Source organism: Hemicordylus capensis, chromosome 2, assembly GCF_027244095.1.
Source record: "Hemicordylus capensis ecotype Gifberg chromosome 2, rHemCap1.1.pri, whole genome shotgun sequence".
Lineage (NCBI taxonomy): Eukaryota > Metazoa > Chordata > Lepidosauria > Squamata > Cordylidae > Hemicordylus > Hemicordylus capensis.
This window is the reverse complement of record NC_069658.1, coordinates 198,946,899-198,966,700: the sequence shown is the minus strand read 5'-3', so window position 1 is coordinate 198,966,700 and position 19,802 is coordinate 198,946,899. Positions and strand designations below refer to the sequence as shown.

The 19,802-nt window shown below is 43.9% G+C and overlaps 1 protein-coding gene across 1 annotated transcript in view; it reads right to left on the bottom strand.

Annotated features, from left to right (window-relative positions):
- LOC128345526 (unconventional myosin-Ia-like) overlaps positions 1 to 19,802 on the bottom strand; it is a 71,520-nt gene that overhangs the window by 26,587 nt on the left and 25,131 nt on the right. Inside the window, exons 8-17 of the mRNA XM_053297582.1 lie at positions 19,549 to 19,647; positions 16,834 to 16,937; positions 15,517 to 15,664; positions 14,430 to 14,548; positions 13,267 to 13,353; positions 10,404 to 10,469; positions 8,201 to 8,305; positions 3,552 to 3,614; positions 1,175 to 1,375; positions 22 to 248 (exon numbers count right to left, since the gene is read on the bottom strand). Of these exons, the coding sequence (XP_053153557.1) occupies positions 22 to 248; positions 1,175 to 1,375; positions 3,552 to 3,614; positions 8,201 to 8,305; positions 10,404 to 10,469; positions 13,267 to 13,353; positions 14,430 to 14,548; positions 15,517 to 15,664; positions 16,834 to 16,937; positions 19,549 to 19,647 (1,219 nt within the window). The remainder of the gene's footprint in view (positions 1 to 21; positions 249 to 1,174; positions 1,376 to 3,551; positions 3,615 to 8,200; positions 8,306 to 10,403; positions 10,470 to 13,266; positions 13,354 to 14,429; positions 14,549 to 15,516; positions 15,665 to 16,833; positions 16,938 to 19,548; positions 19,648 to 19,802) is intronic.

The window sequence follows — 19,802 nt, the reverse complement described above, 5'->3', positions numbered from 1 at the left end:
AAAAACAATTTCATCAATTACCTGATGTAATTCGGGTTCTTGGTGTAGAGGTTCTTCATGAGGGTGGTTACAGAAGCTTTGAACTGGGAGCCCGCAGTTGGGGGACGCTTGAGTGAGGCCTTTTGGGGATCTCCTTCAGGAAAGAGGGCATGTAGCAGTGTATGCTTCGCCTTCCACATGGCTTGTGAGAGGTTTCTAAAGAGCAGGTCATTGTTCTTCTCTATGAATCCAGCCACATTGTAAGTCACCTGGAGGGGAGTCAGCAGATAGGTAGGCCTCAGGCATGCCTTCCAACTGAACATAGTGCCTCTCACATTGATATGTTGGGGAGGCACATGAAGGGAAAGCCTCAACTTGAAGGCAAGAGAGGCAGATCTTAAGATGGAACCCAAGTTCTTTGGCCGACATCTTGACTCAATTTATTAGAAGACATCTCATAGAAACTTAGTAGTTCTTTAGAGTAACTCCTGAGTGGTGCTACTGAGTAACTTAGTTGGGATGTCAGCCTCTGACTCCAACCCAACACCCCCCACCCTTATGCCCAAGGGGCTCTGAACCTTTTCCTTTCTAAGATTCCCCTTTAGAGGTCCAAGCTTCCCCTGGGACTGCCTAATCCCTAATCTCAGCCTAACCTACTTCACAGGGTTGTTGTGAGGAGAAACTCAAGTATGTAGTACACCGCTCTGGGCTCCTTGGAGGAAGAGCGGGATATAAATGTTAAATAATAAAAATAAAAATAAAAATCTTCCTTTTACTCAGCAGTTGGAAACTCACCACCACACCTTGCTGTAAATTCTGCCCACTTAGGCCTAGTTCTCACTGAGGCCAGAAACCTATTCCTGGATTGCAGGTGGTGAGGTCAGATGACTGAATGCTCTTTCATGCCCCCCAAAATCCCTGTACAGAGAAAACAAGCATCTCAAGGAGAAGTCTAAGCTAGAACCCTTCTCCTTGGCATCTTTTTTACAGGTGGAAGGAATTTTTGGATGGAGGAGCATTCAGTCACGTGCCCAAAGACCACTGTAACTAGGGATGATGGGAGTTGTAGTCCAACAACATCTGGGACCCCAAGGTTGGAAACCCCCACTTTAAACCACCACACTCCCAGAATGGAGCCCTCCTATACCCCACATCCCTCAACCACCAACTGAGAAAGGCCCTTAGCACCACTTACCTTGCCAGCATAGTGGTGAATACGAAAGTTGTTGGCAGACAAACTAGAGTCCATGATATGTTTGGCATTCTGTGTGGCTCTGCTCTCGTAATGTTTGTGATCTTTAAACACATGGTTGAGTTTGGCCAGGAATGTGGTTTCATTCACCTCCCCTGGCCGAAGGCACTCCTCATCCAACATGGCCAGGATCCCACTTTTGCTCTACGCAAAGAAGAACTAGTTACTTACAATGCAATGTCTTCCCATGCCACCCCATCCCGACCAGGCATTCAGCTTAGACAAACTGGACAAGTGTCTCAGCTGCTGATACAGAAGGAGGGTGAGAATGAAGGTGGTGTGCATTCTTCTGTAGCTGGGAGAGGAAGAGGCCTCCAAATCCACATCCAGAGAGAGGGAAATTAGCTATGAGCCAGGAAGGTGCCAGCTCCAAGTCATCTCCCCAATTAACTCTTCAGTTGGCTGTAGGCAAGCCATTCTCTATCAGTCCTTGAGGTATGTGGTATGGAGATAATAATATGGAAAGCCAGCGTGGTGTAGTGGTTAGAGTGCTGGACCAGGACTGGGGAGACCCGAGTTCAAATCCCCATAAAACTAGCTGGGTGACTCTGGGCCAGTCACTTCTCTCTCAGCCTAACCTTGAACTTGTTGTGAAAGAGAAACTCAAGTATGTAGTACACCACTCTGGGCTCCTTGGAGGAAGAGCGGGTTATAATAATAATAATAATAATAATAATAATAATAATAATAATAATAAATTCTGTGGCTCACCTTACAACGTTGTTGTAAGGAATTACTATGATAATACATGGAAGGCAGCTGGAGCATTTAGAAAAAGTGCCACATAAGTATTAATACTCCTAGAAGAAGCCCTCCCTCCCCTTTTCTCCTGCAGCTGTAGTATTTGCCCCTTGGCTCTCTTCTATCCCATTCCCCACCACCTCCACCTTCCAAGAAGGACAAAATAGAAGATTCTAGCCAGCCCCTGTTTGTTAGTTTGCCTCTGCCCCCCCCCCACTAAAAAAAGGGCTTTTAATCTGCAAAGCTGATGAAGGCAAGGAAGAGAAACTGGAGCAGGCTTCTTTTGTGCAGGGAAAGATGGTGTTTACTGCCTTGGACCATCTCCACACTCCCCCCACCTCGCACAACCACTGCATTGAAAAGCTTGTCTGAGTCTTGGCACCAATGAGGGATTTGTTGGAAAGAATGAAGAGCCTGTCTGTGGCAAAGGGGGTGGGAGTTGTGAAAAAAAGGATTTTTTGTGAAGTTCTGCTGTAAATGTAGTGGGGGAAACCAGGACTGGAATTTGATGGGAGGGAGACTCTGTTCTGTGGTTCGGTACAAAAGCCTGGCAAGTCAAGTGTTTCTGAAAAGAGAGCAGGGCCCCAGGACTGTGCAGAGCCATGCCATCTGTCCTGTAAGGCCTGTGCTTTAATTCTGTGTGAGGAAAGGCCAGCCTGTAGGAGAAAGCTGCAACACCAAGGCACAACAGAACTACCTGCCCAGTCTGGAAGGCTGACTGGAAGGGGGCAAGACCAGAACCGTCAACCATGCAGAGATGCTGCAAGCAGCCTTTGTGGGTGGGGTAGTGCTTTGGGCTCACAAAGGCCTTTCACTACTTCATGAATTTGTTTCACATGGCACAGTCATTCTTGTGATACACAGTCCGAGTACAAAGGTTCTCAGACCATGCGCTATTGGAGCTATTTTCAGATCGTCAGAATTGGAAGATTGCTACCTCTCTTTTGTGGAGATTTCTCAAGTCGTCTCACCAATTTGAATATTTATAAGTCCATCCTTTCTCTGGACATTTGTGCTCTACTTTGGACTTCCAGTAGGTGGCGTTCATGGGACCTTACAGTCCTGGTACACCATTACCTTCTACAAGAAGAACAAGAAGAAGACTTTCTGTTGGGAGCAGGAGGAATAATGTCCTAGAAGGAATCTGGAGGTGATGTGGCAGAGGGAAGGAGATGTTGCAATATTGTGCAGAGCCTATATAGGTGGACTGAAGGCCATGATAAGGTACTGAGCTATGCTGGGGCATGCTAATTTATTACATGTGCATGTGTTCCATTTGTATCTGGCCCTTCCTCCAAGGAGAACAGAGCAATGGTTGAAGGCTCACAGCCACGCTACGGGATAGGTGAGCAGAGAGGCAATGACTTGTCTAAGGCTACTGGTAACAGCTGCTGGGCACAGATTTGAACCCACGTCCAAACCTGATGCTCTAATCACTGCACCACACTGGCTCTCCCACACATCACTAACTTCCAGCACCTCACCAGCATTGGATGAAATGAATGGCCACACAAGGGGTGGCATCTAAACTGAAATAACACCTGTCTCTACTCCATTCATTGTTGGTTTGAACACTTACATCCTCTATCAAGTTACAGATGATGCTGTTGTCAAAAAAGTCCACAGATGTCCATTGAATGCCCTGAGGGGGAGAGAACGTTGGCAACAAGTTCACTTTGGAACATGCTCAGGCTGCCTACCACCCACTTTTATAGCAACTAAGACACCCACAGAAAAGGGGCAAAAAGAACCCAACCCAAGACAACCACCAGATGGACTAGTTGATTCTAGGCCCCTCTTAGGAGATATTATAAAGGGATGTGCACGAAACATTTTGGGCAGGCAGGGGCGGAGAACAGTAGCTTTAAGGAACAGGTAAGCAGGTCCTTACCTTCTCCTCCACTGCCCTACCGCCATTCCAGTCGCGGTGCTGTGCTGCTCAAAAGGCTGCGAGGGGCTGCTTAATGTGAGGTAGCATTAAGGAGCAGGTATCCAGGTCCTTACCTGCTCCTTTGCTGCCCCACCGCCATTCTGGTCGTGGCACTGTGCTGCTCAAAAGGCCATGCGCATGTGGCCACCATATGCATGCAGACTGCTGGGAACAGGGAAGCACCCGCGCATGGCCTTTTGAGCAGCACAGTGCCACGACCAGAGTGGCGGTGGGGCAGCAGAGGAGCAGGTAAGGACCTGCATACCTGCTCCTTAATGCTACCTCTCGCCCCCACCCAAACATTTTGGCGGCAACAACCCAAATTGTTTCAGCACCTCTCTAATGAGGCACTGAAACATTTTGTGCATATCCCTAATATTAGATCATCATGAGATGGATAGCAGTGCAGAAAAAAGTCTGTAAACCAGAGATTAAAACCCAGAGGCAGACTAGAATGGGGAGGTCCAAAGAAGCTGGCCCAAAGTAATAACAACCATCATCATCATCATCATCATCATCATCATCATCATAATCTCTGATTCCAGTCGAATCAGAGACGTTTCTACCAAAGCACAGAAGGAGAAACTGCAAGAAACGTAGAAACACCAAATAAAGAAGAAACAGTGCAATTCTGGGGGAAATTATGGGACAATCCAACAGATTATAATAAAAAAGCAGGCTGGATGAAAGAGATCAAAAAATGTAACCAACAAATGCAAGATCTAATAATAACACCAGAATTAATAAGTGAAAGAGCAAAGAAAATTAAAAATTGGACTGCACCAGGCGACGATGAACTGCTTGGCTTTTGGCTTAAACACCCAACAAGCCTTCATAAACAACTATCAAAACAGTTCAATCACATTTTGCAAGGAGGTGATATTGAACAATGGCTAACAACTGGGAAAACTCATCTCATCATGAAAGACCCAGCAAAAGGTGCAGTTCCAAGTAATTATAAACCGATAACCTGCCTGCCAACCATGTTCAAATTATTAACTGGAATAATAGCAGATGAAGTGATGCAACACTTATGAACTAACAAACAGCTTCCAGTTGAACAGAAATGAAATTGCCCGAACACCAGAGGCACAAAAGACCAACTGCTAATTGACAAAATGATTTTAGAAAATTGCAAGAGAAGAAAAACCAATCTAAGTGTTGCATGGATTGACTACAAGAAAGCCTTTGACTCATTGCCTCACACATGGATACTAAAATGTTTAGAAACAACTGGTGTCAGCAAAAACATTCAGATATTTATTTAAAAAAGCAATGAGCATGTGGAGTACACAGTTAACAATCAATGGAGAGACACTTGGACAGGTTAGCATTAGAAGAGGTATTTTCCAAGGGGACTCACTATCCCCTCTGTTGTTTGTAATCGCCATGATCCCACTTTCACAAATACTAAACAAAACAGGCCTCGGATACCAAACATCTAAAACATCAAGTAAAATCAACCATCTGCTGTACATGGATGATCTGAAGTTGTATGGAAAGTCCCAGTCAGAAATCGAATCACTGCTAAACACTGTCCGTATAATCAGTAGCGATATAGCAATGGAGTTTGGACTAGACAAGTGTGCTGCATTAATAACGAACAGAGGAAAAATAAGAAAAACAGAAGGAATAGAACTGCCCAATGGAAGCAACATCAAGAACCTGGAAGAGAAAGAACATTACAAATACTTGGACATTCTCCAGGCTGATATCATCACACACAATGAAGTTAAAAGAAAAATGGGAAGTGAATACATCAGGAGAGTCAGAAAATTCCACTCAATGGCAGGAACACCATACAAGCCATAAACACCTGAGTTATACCTGTTATCAGATACACTGCAGGAATAATAGACTGGACCCAGGCAGAGCTAGAGACGCTAGATCATAAGACCAGGAAAATCATGACCATCAATCATGCTCTGCACCCCCGCAGTGATGTCGATAGGCTATACCTCCCTCACAGCTCAGGTGGAAGAGGAATGCTGCAAGTCCATCAAACAGTAGAGGAGGAGAAAAGAGGCCTTGAAGAATATATCAAGGACAGTGAAGAAGATGCACTTCAAATGGCCAATAGCAAGAAACTATTCAACACCAATGAAAGAAAGCAGGCCTACAAGAAAAAACAAGTCAAGAACTGAGCAGAAAAATGGAAAAATAAGCCACTGCATGGTCAATATTTGCACAATATATGTGGAAAATCAGACATCACCAAGACCTGGCAATGGCTTAAGAATGGCAACTTGAAGAAAGAAACAGAGGGTTTAATACTGGCTGCACAAGAACAGGCACTAAGAACAAATGCAATAAGAGCAAAAGTCGAAAAATCAACCACAAACAGCAAGTGCCGCCTTTGTAAAGAAGCAGATGAAACAGTGGACCACCTAATCAGCTGTTGTAAAAAGACTGACACAGACTGACTACAAACAAAGGCATGGCAAAGTAGCAAGGATGATACACTGGGACATCTGCAAAAAATACAAGCTACCTGTAGCCAAGAATTGGTGGGACCATAAAATTGGAAACATTATAGAAAATGAAGATGTAAAAATATTATGAGACTTTCGACTGCAAACCGACAAACATTTGCCACACAATACACCAGGTATAACTGTAGTCGAGAAGAAAGAAAAACTAGTTAAAATAATTGACATAGCAATACCAGTGGATAGCAGAATAGAAGAAAAAGAAATAGAAAAAAATAACAAAATACAAAGATCTACAAATTGAAATTGAAATTGAAAGGCTGTGGCAGAAAAAGACCAGAATAATCCCAGTGGTAATTGGTTCCCTGGGTGCAGTTCCAAAAGACCTTGAAGAGCACCTCAGCACCATAGGGGCCACAGAAATCACCATCAGCCAATTACAAAAAGCAACTTTACTGCAAACAGCCTATATTCTGCGATGATATCTATAACAACATTGACAATAAAATTCAGCCATCCCAGGTCCTTGGGAAGGATTCGATGTCTGGATAAAACAAACCAGTCAATAACACCTGTCTGACTGTGTAAAGAAAAATAATATCATCATCAGGAATGTGGTCATGTTAATGAAGGGTCGCCAGATGGCATTGTTTGCTCCCGTTTTCCTTAGCATGCAAACCACAGCTTGTGAAAGCACTTTGGGCTGTTATGGGATGCCAATTCTTTATGGAGAAGGTTTTTTAAACAAGGAAAGGGCATTATCCTCTGCCTCCATGTAGACACAGTCAGTTCTGGGTAAGAAAACTGTATTCTTGGAGAAGTGAGTATCATTTAGGGTTACCAACAGTCCTGGATTTCCGCTGTATTTTGGTGGATGGAGTGGTGGGGCGGGCAGCAGCAGCCAGCATGATCTCCATGGAGCTCTTTCCCTTCTTCCTTGCAGGCTTCTGCTGTTGAGCTGCTCCAAGCCTCCAGCCTTGCCCACCCAAGCAATCAGCTGTTTGGCAGGTGGGCGGGGCTTGCACAGGAGCCTGCTGTGTGCAGTGGCTCAGCCTCTTTCAGTCCTCCTTCAGAATACTCCCCTCTCTCTGAAGTGGCCCTGCTCCCTCTGCCCTGCCCCTGCGAGGACTCCCAGTACCCCAGCAGTGGCAGAGCAATGAGGCTGAAGCTCAGCAGCAGCAGCAGCAGCAGCAGCAAGTAACAAATCATGTGCCACTGCTGCCCCATTCGCCCACTCACTCAAAAAGGAAAAGAAAAGAAAAATCTTCCAGCCTCCCCCATTGCAGCCGATGTTTTCTCCGCTCTTTGTAGCCCCTATTGTAAGCTGAGTACCTGCTTCAGTTAGTTCCAAATAATGTATAGACTGTTCTGTGCCGCCCCGGCCTGGTAAATATACGGCTTTAACCCATTTAACATCCCTGGCTTCATTTGGACAATCTTTCCCGTTTTATACTCATTTAAATATTATTCACGCTTCCCGGGAAGGGAGAATCCAGTGGGGTGGGGGTGTAATAAGGTTGCCAACAGTCCCAGTAATGATGGCCCTGCCTCACACACACATACACACACACACACACACACACACATCCTGTATTGTGCCCCAGAATGCTGGCAATCTTAGTATCATTGCTTTTCCAGGCCTCGAATAGAAGTGGAATGCACATAAAACAAACTCCTAGTTTAGTATTTATTTAGTGTTTCTACTAACATAAGAAATACATGTGCCAATGACTCCCTGGCCCTGGAGTGAACCTTGGTGGCTATTTACACAGCACTTTGAGGACAGGTTAACACCTACACAGTTTTCCCCCCTTTTAGCACAGAGTATTGGTATCTATCGACCAGCCTGGCTGCAGAAAAAGGGTTTACCTCCCGAATGTATTCCTCTTGCTCCTCCTTCAGGGTCAGCAGGATGAAGATCTGTTGCAGCTTCTCATTGCAGAAATTGATAATGAACTGCTCAAAGCTGTTGTCCTGCAAAGAAGAGAGAGAGAGAAATAGAAACATTTTGGAAGCAAAACAGCAGAAATAGCACTGGATCAGGTAAAAGGATTGCATGTTACCTGGTTCTCACCCCATATATGAAATTTTGCCCACATCATTGGAGCCTGATACCAAGCCCTGATCTCTCCCTAAAACTAGGGTTGCTGTATTCAAGCTCTCCAAATCTGGGCACTCTAAATATGCTATTTATTGGTCTAAATATGCTAATTTAAATATGCTATTTATTGGTGAAGCTGAAGATAATGAAAGCTCATGCTGAGGAGCAGTGCTGACTCTGAGTGCATTTTCATTGCTACTAAATTCTATAACTGACCCTACAAAACTGACACTAGGGATTAAGCTTTCATGCTTCATCCTTGTCACCGTCACCATTTACATCCTGAGATAAATACATAAAATGTAATACCAAAATGACTACAGGCTTTAAAAAGAGAAGGAGGCAGAGAGAATTCATGGTGGCTTAAAGCAAGCACACAAAAACAAAATAATATCTATAGAAAATAAATAAAGACTATGTTAAGTCTGACATATTAACAGCAGCAATAGAACAACAACAAAAACAACAACAAAAAAGCACAGCTTTTCAGTTAAGGCTGCAATTGGGCGTAACTACCATTAGGCAAGGGGAGGCGGCTGCCTGGGGGCCCCCACGCCTCGAGGGGCCCCCCAGAGGCAAGTCACATGTGAAGTGAGTGTGTGTGTGTATCAGCGAGGGGCCCATTTTAAAATTTTGTCTCTGGGCCCACTCCAGCCTCGTTACGCCCCTGATTCTGTACACACTTCCTTGAAAGAAGATCTGATTGAAACCAAAGTTATTCCTAAGTAGGCATGCACAGACTGGATTGCACTAAACTAAAACCCTTAAACATTACAATACATAGCTTGGTAGGCAGTGATTTACATCAAAATCAAGCTATCCTCTCAACTTCCTGATAGAGATCCCCTGCTGGTTAAAAAAAACAAAGGCAACATTCCTCAGGTGATTACTGTACTTGTGATCCTCCCAGCTAGCCTTTGCTGCTTCACCTGCCTTTCTCTCCCAGTCAGCCTTCTGTGCTTTACCTGCCTTAATCCAAGTCCAGCAGTTGAGCGGAATAATGACCACACATTTTGCTCCATAACTCCACTTCTACAAGGGCTAAAGCTTAGCTTTTCTTTTCTTTTTAAATGAAAGCTGGGAATCTGGGCAGGCTAAGCAATCCAGGTGACGTGCTTTAAATCTGGGTAAAGGTAAAGTGTGCCATCAAGTCAATGTCGACTCCTGGCACCCACAGAGCCCAGTGGTTGTCTTTGGTAGAATAAAGGAGGCGTTTACCATTGCCTCCTCCTGCACAGTGTGATATGATGCCTTTCAGCATCTTTCCTATATCGCTGCTGACCAGTATAGGTGTTTCCCATAGTCTGGGGAACATACCAGCGGGGATTCGAAACGGCAACCTCTGGCTTGCTAGTCAAGTCGTACTATCTGGAAATCTGTGCGCGATAGCAACTTGACCTAAAACATGGGCTCTGAAATTCAGGTCCATAAATATTGTTGGATTACAACTTCTGTCATCCCCAGACACATTGCCTGCAGCTTTCCCAGACAGCAGGTTACTGTGGGTTTACTGCAAGACTTTATTGTGAGTTTGAATTCCCCCCTCCCCCCTCCGAAAAAACCAATGCAAAAAGTGGATTTTCTTTACCTTGGACATAAATCAGGCTAGGCTCTAACACGGAATGAAAAACCCGAATCTTGTGTTAAGGGCTTCCCAATATCTCACACGGACTTTGGCGCGAATCCAACTGATGTGTGAACTCCCACCCTCCATTCTGAACTAAAAGCCCCATCTGGAAATGCTCCTTCTGGGGAAGATGAGAGTTGTAGTCCAACAACATCTGGAGATTCCAGTTTGAAAACCCCTAAACATATTCATATCTCTCTCTCTCTCTCTCACACACACACACACACACACACACACACACAATTTTGAAGTACCAGTGTGCTTGTTGTCTGCAGCCCCCTCCCCCAGGACCTTTAGCAGGCTTTGACTTGAAGAAAAGAGTTCAGGGAGTATCCAGCACTCACCTGAAAAATCTCAAAGCCATAGATATCCAGCACACCCATCACTTTTTTGTACTCATTCGTTTTCACCTAAGAAAAAAGAAAGCTGATGATCAGTTTCACTGGATAGCAGTTTCCTGAAGGCATTCACACTACCCAGTCTTCCAGTTTTTTGGGTTTTTTAAAACAGGAATTAGCCATTTTCTAGTTTTTGCCTTCCCAATCACAAACACAGATTAGAATCCCAGACTGCATACAAATATCATGTTTGCATCCCACTTTCCTCCAAAGAGTTTGATGCAACAAGTAGGTTTTCATGTATACCCAGCATTTCACAGATGAAAACAGGAAATGCTTGTAACACCCTAGCTGTCACACTAAGGATCACTCCCCCTGTTACACACTGCTGGAGGGTCTATTTCCCCTGCTGTATGCTATATTGGTTTACTCTGCAATAGCCAGTCCTCCATAGATCTGTTTTGTTTTGTGTCCAAATCTGTCCCCCTGAATCACAACAGAGTCAATTCAGATTTGGATTGATTTGGACCACTTAAAACAGTACTAGGGGCACCAAATTTGGGTGATGGGTAGGTCCCCATGGATGCCACCTACCATCCAAATTCAAAGGCAGTGTGGCAGTGGTAAAAATCATTTGGTTGATTTTTAATTTTTTTTGTTTTTGTTTTTACTGATTTTGTATATTTTCACCATAGGAAATAATAGGGATTTGAAGTTGGCCTATCCTAACCCTAACATGGATCCCCAGCTTTATTTAATTTTTTTTTTTAAAAAAAAGCTAAGCTCTAGCCCTTGTAGAAGAGGAGTTATGCAGCAAAATGTGGGGTCACTATTTTTCAAATGTTTGGATTCTTTGGTATATAATAACATTTCCTCTTAATGAATCCCTATGAGGATTCATTATACACTTTCATTTCTTCTGTTCATTTTGACTGTCATTGGACAGTGCCAACTGTCAACTGCCATGTGTCAACTATCACACACACACACACACACACACACACACACACACACAGAGGGATACTCAGTTTATTTTTTTTAGGAATTTTTAAAGTGTTTAGATTCTTTGTTGTCTTCATTACACACCTTCATTTCTTCTGTTCATTTTGACCCCACTGCTTTGTGGGTGGGAAATTAGTGGCATCCCATGTGCCAACTACCCCCCCAATCCTCAAGCCACTTTATACTCAGTTTATATTTTAGGAATTCTTGAGGTGTTTAGATTCTTTGGTGTGTAATGGATCCTCATAGGGATTCATTATGAGGAAAGGTTATTAGACACCAAAGAGTCTAAACACTTGAAGAAATTCCTAGAACATAAACTGAGTAGTACTTCACTGCCTTGTGGGTGGGAGTGGGGTGTAGTTGGCACATGGCAGTTGACAGTTGGCACTGTCCAAAGACAGTCAAAATGAATAGAAGAAATGAAGGTGTGTAATGAATCCTCATAGGTATTTATTGAGGAAAAGTTATTATACACCAAAGAATCTTAACATTTGAAAAATAGTGACCACACATTTTGCTCCATAACTCCAATTCTACAAGGGCTAGAGCTTAGCTTTTTAAAAAATTGAAAGCTGAGAACCTGGGGAAATTAATTGGGGGAATCTGAATCTCAAAGTGATTCAAATCAAATCTGGCATGATTCAATTTGGACCCAAATCTAGACAATGGACTACAGGAGCAATTTGGTCTGTCTCCAAATCGCCCGAATCAGCTAGATTTGGGTACAAATCTATTTGTAACCAAATCAATTCACACATCCCTAGTTAGGACCACAAGAGGTTGCCTTACACCACGTCAGACCACTGGTCCATCTAGATCAGTATTGTCTGTACTGACTGGCAGCAGCTTTCCCAAGTTACAGACAGGAGTCTTTCCCAGCCCTGCCTAGAAATGCCAGGGATTTGATCCAAGACCTTTGGGTGTTCTACCACTAAGCTACAGCCGCACCCCCAGCTCTCTAGTGGTTAAAGATATATTTGAAAAACCTCATTGTTCTCCAGTATGAAATCTACAGCAGCTATAGTGTACAAAATAGCAGGCAGTGTCCTGCATGCTGCTTTAGTGTTAATAGTAATACATCTACCCATGTGCACACTAACGACTGACCCCTTGACTAAAGGGACTCAACAGAAGTCCCTTTGAAATTTAGGGCAAGTCATGACTAACTTGTCCTATTATTTTCAATTGGAGTTCTGTCAAGTAATTTCATCACATGTCAATCAAGATGCTCCCACTCTGACATTTGAGAAGCAGCCTTGAGAAGGACAGGGCTGCTCAGTTTCGGCCCTCCTGCAGATGTTGGCCTACAGCTCCCATAATACCTGGCTACTGTGGCTGGGGATTATAAGAGTTGTAATTCAAAGGACTAGATGGACCCTTGGTCCGACCAAACACAGCAGCTCCTAACCCAGAACCTAGAAACACAGCAGTTCTAACCCAGCACTGCACAACTTCGGTCCTCCAGCTGATGTTGGTCTACAGCTCCCATCATCCCTGACAATTGGCCACTGGGAATGATGGGTTGTAGTCCAACAGCTGGAGGCGGGCCAAGTTGTGCAGCCCTGTTCTGACCTTCAAGAACAGATTTAACTTTTTTTTTTCTTTTTAAAGAAAAGAAATCTAGGAATCAAGACAGGGCAGTGGGGGCTGCTTTCCCTTGTCCTGCCCTGCAGGTACTCATGTCACCAAAAAAAAGGGAGAGGAGGGATTATCCTCTTACCTGCTCCTCGATATTAAACGTGATAGAAATAAAGCATACACCTTTCTGAATAACCCCTTCAAGAGCACCTAACCCTGCTTGCCTTTGGTCATGCCATCTAAGGAGAGATCTGCAGAAAACTTTTGATCCACCAAGCACACTCACTTTGATGCTTTCATTGATCCTGCTAACAAGCCAGTTGAATAGGCGGTTATAAAGGTTCTTTGCCAGAGCATCTCGCACATAGTAACCCTAGGAATCAAGACAGAATTGGTTAGATGGATGGTGAAATATGGCCACTTTGGAAAGCTAAGACTGAATAACCTAGAACATAGTAGTAGCCACTGCTTTGGGAATAGCTCAGCCCCAAGGCTCTAGGGGCCATTCTGAATTACAGATCTCCCATAGAGCATGTCTATGTTGCCTATGTAAATTGGTTTCAAACCAGTTTTAGAGCTTTCACTTTCCCCCATGTACCTGTAAGAACTGTAGGAAATTCAGATAATTTGTGGAAAATTCAGATACATATCTGCTCTACAGGACTACAATTCCTAGAAATATTTGAAGGGAAGGAATTTCATAAACAGGATGCTACCAGCAAAAAGGTTCTGTTCCTTGTGGCTTCAGATGCATTCCCCTTGGCAGTCTACCTTTTATGCTAGTGCTTTCCAGATTGCAAGCTTTAAGCCAGTAGAAAGTGGTGTAAAGTGCAACGTCTTGCTAAAACGGAAAAATACTGCTATTTCCTTGCAATGCACATGCAACGTAGCACTGAAATGCAAAGATAAAAACCCCAAACAGGCACTGGAAATGTGAACAGCGCCTTGCTGACTGCGATGTTGAAATACAGGCAATAGGGAAGCACACTTAGCAGACACATGGTAGCCTGTAAGCTGGAAAGCACCCTGGAGAAAATAAGTTTACACCAATGTGTTTGAAGTGGTAAGTCTGCATGGCTCACCACAGGCTGAAATGGCTGGGAGCTAACATGAACAAGAATGTCTTTACGGCCACCACACATGAAAGTAATGGTGAGAATATCACTATTACTACAGATATGTGTGTACCGCTTTCAGCAAAAGTCCTCCAAGAAGTTTACATAGGAAAATATATATAAGTAAAGCTGGATTCCTGTCCCCAAAGGGCTCACAGTTTAAAAAGAAACATATGGTAGATACCAGCAACAACAGTTGGAAGAGGGCTAAGCCTCTGTGAAAGAGGTTGTAACCAGAATGGAAGTTTGCCACAACCAACATTTCTGCATGGCAATCAGCAACGTCCTAGAAAACGAGTACATACACACCCCTACACCTCTGCTCCACACTCACTTGTGAGACATTCAAGGTTGTTACCACCTTCTCCTGGTGGGTCTCCACTGTACGTGAGCACAAAGCCTGCTCCAGTACAGTTTCATCCAACTGGATGAGCTGACAGATTTCCCGTAACACTACAAAAATAAAATTGGGAGTGGGAAGATAACAGAATTTTTGTTAGTTTCTTGTCCTTGAAATTGGCAACACATTGCAACCCAAACAACCAAGGCACAGTGGCTCCTGAGACTGATATATGGTTTCACAAGCTCAGGTACAGAAACTACCAATCACTGCTTCTCAGCAAGCCCCATGTATTTCAACGACAGTGCCATTGCCTGGTGGATTAGAACCCACAGAGCAAAGATCCAAACTACATAGGTTGCACTATCAGCATGCACAGAAGCTTAAATTTACTTGCAAGCAGCAGTCACACAGGTTCTTGATTCAGATCAGGACAATAGTGAGGAGGATTTAACCTTTGTGTCATTTTCCTGCCAAAAATCCCCCCTCCTGAAGCAATTATTTAACCTCAAAAGTACCATTTTAACAATTGCTATAAGCCCACACTAGAAAATATTCTGTTGTTTACTGCAGTATCTATTAATTTAGAAGAGCTGTGATCTGTTTTCCCACTGGAATTCTCAAAGCAGGGTACAATGTTAAAAAAAAAGCAGCATAAAATTAAACATTACAAGAATCAGAAAGATCGGTCAAAAACCATAACAGGAGTCCATAATTATACAATGAAGACTAACCATTGAAAGACTGCCTATATAAAACAGATTCCATGGAAACATGAAGGCAGTTTGAATATAGCAGTTTCCTGTACTGAGTAGGAAGGTTGGTCTAGAAGACCTCCAAAGTATTTCCCAACTCTGTGATTCTATGATAAGTTCAAGCTCCTTAAAGGACTCACAATAAAAACTGACCACATAAATAGACGCAGGAAAAGAGAAAAGGAAGACAGAATGGGGGACAGAATTTTAAATCTGTAAACTGGAAAGAAAAATAAATCACACACATGGAATCAAGCAATCAAGCTCCAGATGAGCTCTCCTCTCTTACCCCACCCCCTCAACTTGACCCTGAAGATGCTGCTCACCTCGGTCATCCTGGATTTCACAAGACTCTGCCCCACTGGCCTGAAAGTTCTTCCCCAGCTGCACGTTGCCCAGTTTCAGGACTACAGCCGTCACCTCCAGCACTGCCGTCACCTCTGATGAAGAGAAGCCGATAGCTTGCATGGCATCCTTTATGTAAGCAGTATCAGGAAAGAGCATTAAACATGGAAAAATCCAAAGCTCACCTCCCTCCAGACCCAAATTGTTGGAGATGCAGCTCCTGAAGGCCTCAACTCTTAGTACCAGCAACCCTATTGACCACTAGGGGCACTAGGGAGTAGAGATAGTAAGTAAGAGAATCCCCTCTTGTGACTCTATGGCCTCATTCACACATAACAGGAAACCACAGTTGAAGGGGCCAGAGGTTGCCAAACCTGAACATCCGAATGTGTGTAACTCCAGTCTCGTACAGAAAGTGACGTGAGGTTTTGCTTGCCAAACTCCAGTTTGAAACCTCAGGTTGTAGCGGGGTTCACTGCTCATACCCAAGGTTTCCAGCTACCTGCAGTACATGCGAATGCAGAACTGATGTGCTGGCTGAAACCAGAGTTGAGGGAGGAAGCTCCTCTCTCTCTCCAGCTGTGATAGGCTGTCTGGGTTGTACTTCATGCAATAAGGAAGCCCACACAGCCAGTTCCCCCTTCTCTCTGCAGTCTCCCTGACTGCAGACAGCCTCCTGTCCATTTCGTCTGAACACGGACAGGAGAGCAGGGTGAGGGGGTGAAACTGTGGGTCCACTGGACCCTTGGTTCTGCATTACGTGTGAATGTGGCCTGATTCCTCTTTGTTAGACTAATAGTTTCAAGATTCATTCTCTCACCTGAGAGAAAGACTTCTGTCTTTTTCCTCCCCCTCTCCTGATGTAGTGAGCAGTTAGGCATGTAGGCTTTCTATCTCTCTGGTGTATTTCCTAAATGAACTACTTTACTTAGAACTTTAACTTCATGTTTCTAGATAATATTACTTGGCAGTGCTCTTCTTACTTCTGCAGATGTGGTAGATAAACAAGCTAACCTCTCCAAACTATAATACAAATGAATCCTAACACACCTTGACACCCATGAGAGTCTTGGAATTTGAGGCAAAATCCAGTGATACTATCGGAGCTCAACTGGATGCGAGGTGAAAAGCATCAGTATAGCAAGGAATATAGATCTGGGTTGTACAACGTGTCTAATGTGTCATGGGGCTGGTCTGCAAACCTACAGCTTTCCATCTTTTGCCCCTCAAGCAGACTCACAGAAACGAGCAGTACAGGACAGTTCATGTCCCAGCCCCACCAAAACACAGCCCCATACCTGAAGGTTTCTGAAGTTGGCTGAATCATCCACACCCTGCAGGCTTGAGGTCTCTTTGTTAAGGTAGCCATAAACGCTATAGTCCCGCTCCAGTTTCAGCTGTTCTGTTGAAGAGGAGGAATTGACATCACAGGCACTCTTTTTACATCAAGGATGGCCTTTTTTCTTACTTCCCCACTCAGGTCCCAATCACCACTGATCACCAGTTCCAACTGGCAAGGAATTTCTGGAGATTTCCACCCCCTCCCCCATTCCCCCCCACAACATCAAGCCATTAAAATCTTCAGTGCTGCTTTTTCAGGGCTTGTTCCTGGAAACTCCAGGCCAAGCCTGGAAGGTTTGTTGGAGATGCAGCTCCAGTTGCATCATATTCTTTTATCCTAGTGACTACTAGGGGCATTAGAAGTAGAGATAAAGAGGAAGGGTCTTCCTATTTATTCCTCATTGTCTTTCACTCTGATCTACTACTACTACCATGACATTTATTTATTTATTTATTTATTTGAAGCATTTAATATACCACCCACTCCAAAGACTCCGGGCGGTGTACAATGACATGTAAATAAGGTAACATTAAAAATTACAATCAAAAATACATTTAAAATTGCAAACTAAAATAGATAATAGAAAGGAAATAGAGTAAACTACATAGCAAATGCCCGTCGGAAAAGAAAGATCTTCAGTAAGGATTTAAAGACCAGTAAGGAGGGGGCTAGATGAATCTGAAGGGGAAGAGAATTCCAAAGAAGTGGGGCAGCAACCGAAAAAGCCCTTTTGCGCGTCCTAGAATTCTGAACCTCTCAAAAATCAGGGACTGACAAAAGGCCCATCTGAAATCATCTACAGGACGGGATGTAACCGGATGAGAGAGGCAGTTCTGTAGGTAAACAGACCCCAAGCCCCACAAGGCTTTGAAGGTAAGAACCAGGACTTTGAACTGAATTCGAAAGCGAATGGGTAACCAGTGCAGCGACTGCAGGAGAGGTGTTACCCTATCATATCTCTTGGCACCCATAAGAAGGTGAGCCGCTGCATTCTGGACCTACTGAAGCTTCCCGATCATCTTCAAAGGTAACCCTTTTATTTATATACTTCTCTTTAACCAAAGTTTCCAAAGAGGTTTACATAGAAAAGTTAACGGCTACTAGTCTGGTGGCTATAGGCCACCTCCAGCTTCAGAGGCAGGGTGCCTCTGAATACCAGTTGCAGGGGAGTGACAGCAGGAGAGATGGCATGCCCTCAACTCCTGCCTGCAGGCTTCCAGTGGCATCTGGTGGGCCACTGTGTGAAACAGGATGCTGGACTAGATGGGCCTTGGGCCTGATCCAGTAGGGCTGTTCTTATGTTCTTTAATACGTAGGTCCCCTGTCCCCAAAGGGCTCACAATCTAAAAAGAAACATAAAGCAGATACTAGCAACAGCCACTGGAGGGATGGATAGGGTCAGTTTCTCTCACTCTGCTAAATAAAAAGAGAATCACCACTTTAAATGGTATCTCTTTACTCAGCAAAGAGTTAACTGACTTTCTGTGATTGGTAGAATGATATTCTCTGGGCCTATCATTTTGCCTTTCTTACTCCCAGACTGCTCGACTCTCTCTGCTGCAGACTCTATTAGCTATGCAACAAAGTTCCCAAAGCAGTTTACATAGATATAAATAAATAAATCAAAATTGCTCCCTATCCCCACAGGGCTCACACAATCTAAATAAGAAACATAAGATAGACACCAGCAACAGCCACTGGAGGGATGCTGTGCTGGGGATGGATACGGCCAGTTGCTCTCCCCTACTCAATAAAGAGAATTGCCACTTTTAAAAAGGCGCCTTTTTGCTCAATTAACAGGGAGGAGTCAGACTTTTCTATCCAAGTATGTAACTTCCCCAATAAAGCCTACTTGCTTTTGAACCTTAAACAGTGGCCTCAAGCTGCACTTCAGTGGGTTTGCTCTGCTTGCTCTGCTATAAATGGGGTGAACTAAACTTCTCCCCTCCAAGGGGTTGGCAATCCTAGCCACCACTAGTCAAAGTAAAGTCCCCATGACATGCCTCTATCTTAGCCAGACCCCTTTTGCTTGAAGCAGAATCCCCTGTATTGGCATGTTTTAGGCCAATAGGTGATGGCTTCCTTTTTCTGGCTTCCTGGTTAATTTTTCTGAATTGTAGCATTTCTGCTTTGTTGAACATATTTTGTTTTTTATTGTCAATCTCCTTGGGCAGCCATTTTGGGAAATGCACTCGGTAAATTAGTCCTAAATACACTGGCTTACATCCAGACTAAGGTTACTCTATCATGCTCTTTAGGAGTTACTCTAAAAGACCACTTAATTTCAACAGGGCTCCTCAGGAATCTGGATGTCAACCATTGACTAGGAGTAAGCCCTATTATAAAATGGGACTCATTTCTGAGTAAACATGGAAAAGATTGTGCCATAAAATGCATACATTTAACTAAATTCTGAATTCAGCTCTCTGCAAGCTTCCAATCCATTTTAACCTCTGTTATTCATCTTGTCCACCACACTTGACTGATTACACTCCACTAGACTGCCAGTGCTTGAACCCCCCTGCAGTTAATCTTTCAAACTCCAGCAAACTATAAGGATGAATTGTTTCCACATTTCCTTCAGTTCAAACAGATACTCCTCCTGGGCCCTTCCCTTGGCCCTGAACCAATACTGTACACAAGAAGCAAGAAACCCATTGTATTAACATACTGAGCAGCTGGTCAGAGCCTCCAGACAGGAGCTGGTAGAAGATGTGGAAGTTCCGCTCCCCCTTGACATGATGTACCACTCGAGATTTCTCCAGCAAGTCTGAGAATCAAGAGGAAAAAACAGGGAGGTAAGAGTTGGAAGAGCACAAGGCCAGATTAGTTGCCCATATATAGCTGGGAAAAACCACTGTTGGTGGCTATCTGTCTGCCACTAAACCACAGAAGAACCCAGAACCCTCAAGTTTATTCTTCTGT